Source organism: Myotis daubentonii, chromosome 11 (genome assembly GCF_963259705.1).
Source record: "Myotis daubentonii chromosome 11, mMyoDau2.1, whole genome shotgun sequence".
NCBI classification, from domain to species: domain Eukaryota; kingdom Metazoa; phylum Chordata; class Mammalia; order Chiroptera; family Vespertilionidae; genus Myotis; species Myotis daubentonii.
In genome coordinates this window covers 8,580,166-8,590,158 of record NC_081850.1, presented here as the reverse complement: position 1 = coordinate 8,590,158, position 9,993 = coordinate 8,580,166, and the positions used below count along the sequence as shown (strand labels likewise).

General features: G+C 60.9%; 1 protein-coding gene across 1 annotated transcript; it reads left to right on the top strand.

The window, feature by feature from the left end:
* The first annotated feature begins 367 nt into the window (after positions 1-367).
* LOC132212674 (NUT family member 2G-like) lies at positions 368-6,561 on the top strand. The gene is made up of 7 exons (XM_059658696.1): positions 368-383; positions 2,342-3,059; positions 3,202-3,330; positions 3,802-3,941; positions 4,398-4,642; positions 5,028-5,144; positions 5,704-6,561. The coding sequence occupies exons 1-7, from the start codon at positions 368-370 to the stop codon at positions 6,559-6,561; spliced, it is 2,223 nt and encodes a 740-aa protein (XP_059514679.1).
* Positions 6,562-9,993: the final 3,432 nt, after the last annotated feature.

Sequence of the window (9,993 nt, the reverse complement as noted above, 5' to 3'; positions counted from 1 at the left end):
GGTGATGGATCAAGAACTGAAATAAAGGGCACATCAGGTGACTTTGGGTGCCTAGAACTTAGAGAAGGTCATTACTGCTAGTGTGTCTTTAAATTTGTGAGTTTAAATTTGAAAGGAACTGCTGGTTCTCGCCTACCTATCAGAGCCCTCCATGGAATGCCCCCCCACCCCCACCCCAGCCCATTGGTCCTTGGCCCCTCCCCCGCTGCAGAAGGTCTGGAGCCTACATTCTACAGTTCAAATCCAAACCTTCCCTCCACTGGATGCTGAGCAGCTGTTGGAGCAGCTCACTCTCTGGATTCTCCACTTGGCTTTTCTCATTGTGGAGGCTCCTAGGCAGCAGTGGTCAGTGAATGAGCCTGCGGGGATGGCTTCAGTAGGAGGTAAGACTATAGATTGGAGGGGGGATGTTTTAAACACGGATCTGTCCCTCAAAACTTGGGGTTAAACTGTGACCCTGGGGAAACACGGTTTGACTGAAGTAGGGGAGGGAGGGAGCACTGGACCTCCAAGGACCTGTCACCCAGGGAGGCTGGGAGCCCATGGGAACCTGTGAGGGCACTGGCAGGAGGGCTCCTAGAGGTGGGTCAGGGAAATGCCTGGGTGTGGAGAAAGGACGGCAGCAGGCACATGGGCTCTTCCCAGAGGGGAGACAAGCCATTGCCACGTGTGTGGGGGGAGTAGTGGGCGATGTCCTGGGGGTGGCACAGCGTGGTCACGGGAAAGCCTAGTCCTGTGTGCTGATCTTCGGGCACCTGGAGCTCACCCCGCAGTATCTTTCTAAGGGACTTGACCTGAGTTCACTAGAGCTAGTGGGGGCTGTGGGAGGGTCTTAGCCAGAAAGCTGTGCAGTGGGGCTGTCTGTGGCCAAGTCCACAATGAAATGTCCTCTCGAGGGCTGGGCTGGAAGGTCCTCCAACTGCTGCAGCCCGGAGCTTCTCCCCTGCTTCTGGCCCAGAGCTCACCCCTCCTCAGCCCAGGGAGCTGCTTGTTGGCTTGGATTCCACAGGGGCAGGGCGGCCGGGTAACTTCCACCAAGAGAGGGCCTGCCTCCCTGAGCTGTCCCAAATCGTCCCCCCTGTGGCCACCCAGGTCTTCATATCAACTTCCTCTTGTTGAACATCTCATGGCGCACCCTCTGCCTTGCCCTTTACCTCTGAGATGAGGGGTTTGCTCAGAGTCCACGTCCCTGCTTCAGGGACAGAAAACACATGTGGAGCCTGGGTGGTGTCCGTGGAACGTCTGTGAAGGCAGATTCCTTATTAAAGGGGAAGGGGAGTGCACAGGGGCAGGAAGACCACGGTCTGTGCCAGTAGTAAACGTCCGAGGCCGCCTGTCCTGAGGAATTAGGGGCACGCGGTGTGCAGCGTGCTCTCCTGGACTAGGTCTGCTCGAGTTCCTCAGAGCGGGGATGTGTTCAGACAACTGTGTCCCAGAGTCACCGGCTCACACCTGCTTCCTACTGGCCTTCACTTTCCACTGTTGGGAGCTAGAAGGGGAAGGACCACAGACATTCTGCAGTCCCATGACCCATCTAACAGGACAGCAGCTATGGAAGTTTCTGGAAACCCCTACCAACAGCCCCACTTTGCCGCATTTCGTGGCCCTTCTCTAACCCTCTGCAGCCATTGCTGGCTGTGAAATGACAAGCTCCTGAGGGGCCATTAGTCTGAGCGCTGGGGCCGAGTGGCAGGACCTGGCCCGTGTTGAGTGTTCACTGTTGGTTCTGACACACATGTGCATGCTGGTCAGTGCGTTCAAGGGTCAGATCAGGGTCCCTGTGCCTTGTTGTGGAGAGACATTACTCAAGGGTTTCTGTGTTGTTGTGCAAGCCCAGGGCACAAAGGGGGTGATTTTATTGAGAAAAGGGAAGACTGAGGAGCAGATGGGGCCCTAATATTTTAGACACGGTCTGTTCTCAGAGGCCCTTTGGGTGCCTAGAGCTTACCTTGGAGAAGGTCACCGGAGTGGGTCCTGGGGTCGTTGCCCCCAGAGCAGACTGCTGCTCAGGGCCATGCCTGTGAGGCTGGCAGGGTCAGTGCCAGGGAATCCTTAGGGTGGCTCTCAGAGGGTCAGCGCTGGCTGGGGCCATTTCTTCTCGCAGACAGTGGTCAGGGAGCCTTGGAGATGGGGAGCAAGCTCTCCAGTGGAATAATTCCCAACTGAAGGTCAGAGCGTGACAATGACCTTAGGACATGTGCCACCTCCGCAGTTTGCCCATCCCAATGGCCCTCCCCTGGGAGACTCACTGCTCTGATTCCCCAGTGGCTACAGGGGGCCGAGAGCGCCTCAGTGCTTTTTGCTGGTTCTCCTCCCTTCACCCTTTCCTTTGTCTCAACAGCATCTGCAGTGCTGGGAGCAGATGTGACCCTGAAGCCTGGTGCCTCCATGACTCCTTTCACAGCACAGCCCTTTTCCCAGCCCACTACTGGCCCCGCCCACCGGCCACCTGGGGAGCAGCACCTGCCGCCACTCAGGACCCCGTCATTCCCTCCTGGCCGCCCCCTGGTGCTGCCCGCTTTGCCCAGGACACCTCTGGTGGCAGGAGATGCGGGTCAAGGCCCCGTTGGGCCTGGGGCTTGCAACATCATGGACCAGGTCAGGTCAGAAGGGGGACAACCACAGCCCTCCCAGACTCAGACCATTGTCCTGACTCAGGACCCCCTCAATGGGAGTGCTCCAGGGGCCATCTGTGGGGGTGCTGTGTGTCCTGCACCCCTCTTCTTGGAAGCCACTGCGGTGGAGGCGATTATGCCCGCCTCCGCATTTGGGGGCACCCAGGCCGGCGATGGAGGCTGGTGTCCTGGCCTTCCTTCTCAAGCTCCACCACCAGCTGCCCAGCTGGCCCCCATCGTCCCCCGAGTGGACCCTGGACCACGGCCACACGGGGCTTCCAGGGAGGGTAGCCTGGCTGCCTCCCAGTCCAAGGCCTCGCTGGATGACGCCTGTAACCCCAAGAGTGTGTATGAGGACTTCCGTCGTTGGCAGTGCTTCAAGGCCCTGGCCCGGGGGCACCTTCCCCAGAGTCCTGATGCGGGAGCTCTTTGCTGCTTCCTCATGTGAGTGCCCTGGGCAGGGCAGGGGGCGGGCCTGGAGCTTTCAGTCCTGCCGGGTGGGGGTGGGAACCTGGCTCTGCTGAGCTGGGGTGGGCAGGCAGGTGGAGGCCAGGCTGCAGCCATGATTGACCCTGAGGCATTACAGGCCAGCACTCCGGTCCCTGTCCCGCCTGAGGCCCACCATGACGCTGGAGGAGGGAATAGGGCAGGCCATGCAGGAATGGCAGCGCAAGAGCAACTTTGACCGGAGGGTCTATTCTGAGATGGCAGAAAAGTGAGTCAGGGTCCTTGGTCCCCACAGCTGGGGGTGAGGTGGGGGCTGGGCTGACTGCAGGGCAGGGTCCAGCTGTGAGGTCTCATCAGAGAGTAGGGTGGTGGGAGGGTGTCACTCAGCACAGGGTCCCCGCAGCCCAGAGGCCCTTCTCTCCTGGGGAAGCCTCTTCCTCAGCTTCAGAGTGTGGGTGCTTCTGTCCCACCTCCCGGGAGCTCCCCCCTCCTCTGACCCTGACCCGTCATGGGCTGGACATGAAGGCTCAGGACAGGCTGGGGAGAAGGTGCCCAGCCCCGTGGGCAGACTCTAGCCAGAGGGGCTGTGCAGGAATGTGCTCAGCCAGCCTCCTGCCTCCCCAGTGTCCGGGCCCTGACAGCCCCAAGGCCCTGGCTCTCCCATCCCTCCCCCCGCTGCTGCCTTTCTGGGCTCCCAGCAGCCTCCTTCTCAGCACAGCTGTGCCCCCCTCGCCCCCAGGTTCATGGAGTTTGAGGCGGAGGAGCAGATGCGGTTTGAGAAGTTCCAGTGGAAGAAGGGGGCGCACACCCAGCTCCCTGCTGCCCCACCGAGACCTGATCCTCGGGGGCCCCCAGCCCCAGCGGTGGGCAGGCAGGCAGGTAGGCCAGCACACTCCCATGGGAGCCCATGGCTAAAGGCAACAGGGCCTAGGGCAGGCCACTGTCCCACCCACATGGGCCCTTCTCCTTCAGGGGGGCTTTGGTCTTTCAAGGGAAACAGCCCTGAGAGCAGGGCCTCTGACCCTTTGTCCCCATGGGGCCTGGACCCGGTCCACTTTCTCATCCCCTCTCCCTGCTCCCTGTCAAAGGCCCCACATGAAGTCTGCTGAGAAGCGGCTGGCTGCGGGGCCCCTTGGAGATTCGGTGGCTCCACACGTCCTCACACATGACTCTCTTGGGTGCTCTCCTCTGGCCTCTCCCCTCACATAGTCACAGGGTTCAGGTGGCCCCGACCCAGCCGCACCCATATTAATGCCCCAACACTGCCCTCAGCATCGCATGCCCTGGAGGTGGGAGCTTTATCCCCTCACGCTCCCTCCTCTTCCCTCTGCCCAGCGCGCACTCCCAGGAAGGCTGTACCCAGCGCCCAGTGCGCCCACACAGCCCAGCCGCCCCGGGAGACTGAGTCCCGCAATGGGACCCCCCCTGAGGCCGAGCAAGAGGACATGGACATCATGGATGGGCTGCCCGTGGGGGCGCCAGGCGGAGGATGGGAAGATGAAGAAAAGGAGTGTCTGCAGGACGAGGGTCTCCTGAGCTACCTGGACCAGCTGTGCTCCCAGGAAGACTTTGTCACCCAGGTGGGCTGGCTGGCAGCTCCGGGTCTATAAGGTCCCAGAGGGAGGCGCTGCAGCACCCAGACCCGGGGTCTCCCAGGCTGATGGGATTGGGCTCTGCTCTTTGTTCCTGAGCTGGGCATGTGAGAGTGTGTGTGTCTGTGTGCATGTGTGCGCTTTGTGTGGGTGTGGTGTGTGAGGTGTGTTCATGTGTGTGTATGTGCAAGTATGTGTTTCTGTGTATGTTTGTGTGTGTGTGTGTGTGTGCACCTGATGACCATGATGGAGTAAAACACCCGCCTGAGCAGGAGGACGGGTGGGTCTGGGCTTTCCCACTTGTGCTCCAGGCCCCGCTGACTCCCAGTTTGCTCCCTGCCAAGGGGCTCACAGCCGCTTCCTTCTGTCCCAGGTGGAGGAGGTCATTCACCCCCAATTCATGGAACAAATAATGTCCCCAGACGCACAGCAGGATCCCTTGGCGCTAGCTGAGGAGTTGGAGCAGGAAGAAGGGCTCACTGCTGCCCAGGTGAACCAGGAGAGGGTGGACATTAGGGCGATGGGAGGGGGTCCCCAATGAGCCATCCGACCCAGGGACCCCAGGGAATTAGAGGAGGGACAGGCCCTAGTGAGTCAGGGAGGGAGGGATCCAGGTAGATCGGGGGTGGGGGCCCTCAGGGAGCCAAGGAGGGCGCACCCAGGTAAACCAGGGCAGGGAGCAACCCAGAACCAGGACACACATGCCTGTGTCCACGCCACCCCTGCCTGCAGGCACCACGTGTCGAGGGGCCAGCCCTGGGTGGGAGCAGGGCAGGACGACAAGAAGGAGAGGGCTACAGAGAGGAGGGGGTGGGAACCCAGAAGGGGAGGGGACACCAGGCTGGGAATATGGCACAGGGGACAGAGGAGAGACACATGACTGTGGTGGATTCCAGTCACGGTGACACCCCCCCTCCCCCCCAGTGCCATTGTCACATCACCCACGCTCATCCTCCTCACACACACACACACACACACACACCCACCCACACACACACACACACACACACACGTGTGCAGCGCCAGTCACTGTCTCTTCTTCCTCCCAGCTGGTAGAGAAGCGAGTCCTGGCCTCCAAGGAGGGGGGCGTGCAGGCACCTCCGAGTCATGGTGCTCCCCTGTGGGGCTCAAGTCCTTCTGAGTCTGTGACCCGCCAAGATGCCCAGAGGCGTGACCGTGGCCCCCAGCTGGGGGTCAGTGACAAAGCCTGCCCACCAGAGACCGACTTCAAGGACCAGCAAAGGCGCGGCCCCGCAGGCGCCCACCGGCCCAGGCCCCAGGCCTTTGCTGTCTCTGCGGGGCGTCAGGAGCACCCACCACTCCGGGCGCGATGCCCGCCCTCGGCTCCCCAGGGCCCCGGGCCTGCTGACTGTGCACTGGGCCCCGGGGAGGCCCGCGTCCCCCGAGAGGCCCCTCCTGTCGGGGAGACTCGCGGGCCAGCGGACAGGCCCCGTGAGGAGGAGGAGGACCTCCGCAGCCTGGCCTTCCTCTGGGCCTCTCCCGGCCGCCTGCTGCCCTGCGCTCTCTCTCTGAGTCCTGTCCCCGCCTCGGGCCTGGCCTGCCCTGGAGGTCGGGGGCCCCGGGGCGCGGCCCAGTCCCAGTCCCTTCAGAGAAGAGGCCTCAGCCGAGCTGCACCTGCCGCGTCCAAGTCTCAGAAGACCCCCCGCCCAGGGGCCGACCTCGGGGTCTGTGGGCGGCCAGCGCTGGCTCTGGGGCTGGTGCCCTCCTCACAGCCTCGCAAGAGGAAGTGTGACCCGTCTGACCCAGGGAGCGGGAGGAAGCGGCACCGCAGCCAGGATGGAGCAGAGGGGTGTGCCCCCCACTGCCAGCGCCCCGAGGGGCCCAGACTGCATGGGGCCTGGCTGTCCCCCAGAGGAGCCAAGGGCTCCTTCTCATCGCAGGGCTGATCCTGCTGCTCCACTGACATGGGAGGATGGGAGGCGGGAGGGAGGGCGGGACCCTTAGGGCGGGGGTGGGCCTGGGTGGGGGTAGGAGGGAGGACAGGATCCTTAGGGTGGGGGTGGGCCTGGGGTGGGGGTAGGAGAGAGGACAAGATCATTAGGGTGGGGGTGGGCCTGGGGTGGGGGTAGGAGGGAGGGCAGGACCCTTAGGGTGGGGGTGGGCCTGGGGTGGGGGTAGGAGAGAGGACAAGATCATTAGGGTGGGGGTGGGCCTGGGGTGGGGGTAGGAGGGAGGGCAGGACCCTTAGGGTGGGGGTGGGCCTGGGTGGGGGTAGGAGAGAGGACAAGATCATTAGGGTGGGGGTGGGCCTGGGGTGGGGGTAGGAGGGAGGGCAGGACCCTTAGGGTGGGGGTGGGCCTGGGTGGGGGTAGGAGGGAGGGCAGGACCATTAGGGTGGGGGTGGGTCTGGGTGGGGGTAGGAGGGAGGGCAGGACCATTAGGGTGGGGGTGGGGGTGGGGGTGGGCCTGGGTGGGGGTAGGAGGGAGGGCAGGATCGTTAGGGTGGGGTGGGCCTGGTTGGGGGTAGGAAGGAGGGCAGGACCATTAGGGTGGGGTGGGCCTGGGTGGGGGTAGGAGGGAGGGCAGGACCATTAGGGTGGGGGTGGGGGTGGGTGGGGGTAGGAGGGAGGGCAGGACCATTAGGGTGGGGGTGGGGGTGGGTCTGGGTGGGGGTAGGAGGGAGGGCAGGACCATTAGGGTGGGGGTGGACCTGGGTGGGGGTAGGAGTAGCACCTTTGGGGCATTGTGGGTCTGTTCTGAATAAAGATAATTTTGTTTGAAAATGCTCTGGGGGCCGCTGTGTCTGTACTCGGGTCTGCGCTGCTCCTTGGAGAGGGGACCTGAGAGGAAGGGAGGATGCAGGAGGTCCTGGGCGCTCTGCATCCACAGGGGACCCTCAGTCCCTCCTCCTGATTGGCAGGGACCTCTTCCTGCTCCTGGGAGCACACAGCTCTCCAATCCCCAGGGACCCCTCCCACCACTTCTGCTCCCAAGGCCAGACTGTGTCCTGACCCGAGAGGGAAAGGCTGGGCCTCAGGGGCCCCTGTCCCCCATGGGCCTCCTGCAGGAGGAGCACCCTCTGTCTCAGCGGGTGATGGAAAGTGGAGGGGGTGGGGCGAGGCTGGAACAAGGGGGTGACAGGAGAGTCATGGCGACAAGCCTGCTAAAGGTGGGTCACGGGGAATGGCAGAGGGTGGGGGGACACCAAGTCCCTTGGGGGGTTTCTTTGTGGGACGATCGTGTCCAGCTGGGGGAGGAGGACCCCTCTGCTGTGGCTGGGGGAGGGGCTCAGGGACAACGGGGATTCAAAGACGCCCACGACTGCTGTCCCTTCCCTCCCAACCAGGGCTGGACTCTTGTGTGATCGATGCTGACGCAGATTTACATCCGCGTGGGAAACAGGTGCTACTCACACCCTGTGGGGCCCTTTCACAAGCCCGACCAGCAGGGGCGGCAGGGGCCCAGGTGCGTGTGGCCCCAGGACTGGTGGCAGCTGAGATCCCGGCTGAGGGAGGGGCCCCGTCACCGGCTGTGGGCACTGCTACCGACCCCACAGACAAAGCGGGGACACAACCCCGGATGTAAGAGTGAGATGAGCAAGCAGTGAGGGACGGAGCTGAGCCAGGAGGAGACCCCTGTCTGCAGAACTGCCTGTCCCAGCTCTGCTCCCACGTGGCCACGCCCTGGCCCTCACCCCTGCCTCCTGGCCACTGCCTCTTCCCCAGGTTCAAGTCTGATTCCTGCCCTGGCTCAGGTTGGGTGGGACGGCTGAGGCTCCCGAGCTCGGCCCCAGCCCACCCAGCATGCAGAGCTGTGGCCCGGGCGGCGGTCCAGCAGCGGCGATGGGACGGGGCGGCAGCCGCGCAGTGAAAGGAGGCCTGGCCCTCTGCTGCCCCACAAAGAGCTCGGGGGAGAATGGACTCACGTCAGGGCCCTCACCCCTCCCACCAAACCGCAGGTCAGCCCTCAGGTCCTCCTCTGCTGCCTTCCCTTGTCCCGTGTGGCGGGCAGCACCCACTCTCCCAGCCTCCTGGGCACTTTGTGAAGGAGACTTCTCCCCTGGGCCCGTCTTCCCCGGCCGCTGCCCCTCCCTGTCCCGCTGGGCCTCAAACAGGGAAACGGGCTCGGAGGTTGTGCCAGACTCTGTGTGTGTCCTGGGGCTGGTCCAGAAGCTGCCTCCCCTCCCGGGTGAGCGTCCCCCCCATGAGCCCCGATGTGTCCCTGCCTGGGTGGCAGGCCCTGGATGCAAATGTGTGGGTGACGGACAGAGCCTGGACCCTCGGTCACTGGTGTGAATTAGTCCTGGGACTTCTCTGCTTTCAGGGTCTCCGTGGTGAAACAGGGTAACACCCCCCCTCCCCAGGGTGTTAGGAACCCTGAGTCATGTTTGAAAGGAACTTACTTATTGTACTTTTCATCTGAATATCGCTCTATTGTAGTGGTTCTCAACCTTCTGGCCCTTTAAATACAGTTCCTCATGGTGTGACCCCAACCATAAAATTATTTTCGTTGCTACTTCATAACTGTCATGTTGCTACTGTTATGAATCGTAATGTAAATATCTGATATGCAAGCTGGTCTTAGGCAACCCCTGTGAAAGGGTCGTTCAACTGCCAAAGGGGTCGCGACCCACAGGTTGAGAACCGGTGCTCTATTGAGATTCCTCATTTGTTGAATCTGTCATATTATTTTCCCATAATTCTCTAAACACCCCTTGCTATTATTCTTTTAAAATATTTTTTCATTGAGGTGTAATTCACAGAACACAAAATTAACCATGGTAAAGTGAATAACTCAGTGGTATTTACTACATTCAAGGTAGTGTGACCAACCACTTCTATGTAATTCTAAAAGATTTTCATCACCACAACAGGAGACCAACCCGGTACCCATTAGCAATTGCTCCCCACTCCCCCGGCCCCCAGTACCTGGGACCCACCAAGCTGCTTTCTGTCTACGTGGATTTACGTATTCGGGACCTTTCACTTAAGCAGTGCTAATGATGTGAATTTCACCAGGCAGGGGAAAGCGTTGTATCTTGAAAACTGCAGCACACGGCTGAAAGAAATGATAAAAGACACAAACACATGGAAACACATCCATGCTCATGTGTGGGAAGGCCTAATGCTAAAATGAGCTGTTGTTAAAGTGATCTACAGATTCAGTGCAAACTTCTTTTTATTGTTTTGGGTTCTTATTGTAAACTGAATGGTTTTCTTAATTTCCTTTTCAGATTGTCCATTGCTGGTGTTTCTCCGCATGTTTGATACTTCTTTGTTGAAACTTAGACATTTTATAACGGGGTAACATTGTAAATGACACTATTGTAATGTGGAAACATTGGGAATCTGATTCTTCGCCCTCTTTCAGGTTTTGTT

Coding starts and splice junctions, on each gene's coding strand:
- LOC132212674 (XM_059658696.1), top strand. Junction 3,060..3,201: donor GCTCTTTGCTGCTTCCTCAT/GTGAGTGCCCTG, acceptor GAGGCATTACAG/GCCAGCACTCCGGTCCCTGT. Junction 3,331..3,801: donor TATTCTGAGATGGCAGAAAA/GTGAGTCAGGGT, acceptor CCTCGCCCCCAG/GTTCATGGAGTTTGAGGCGG.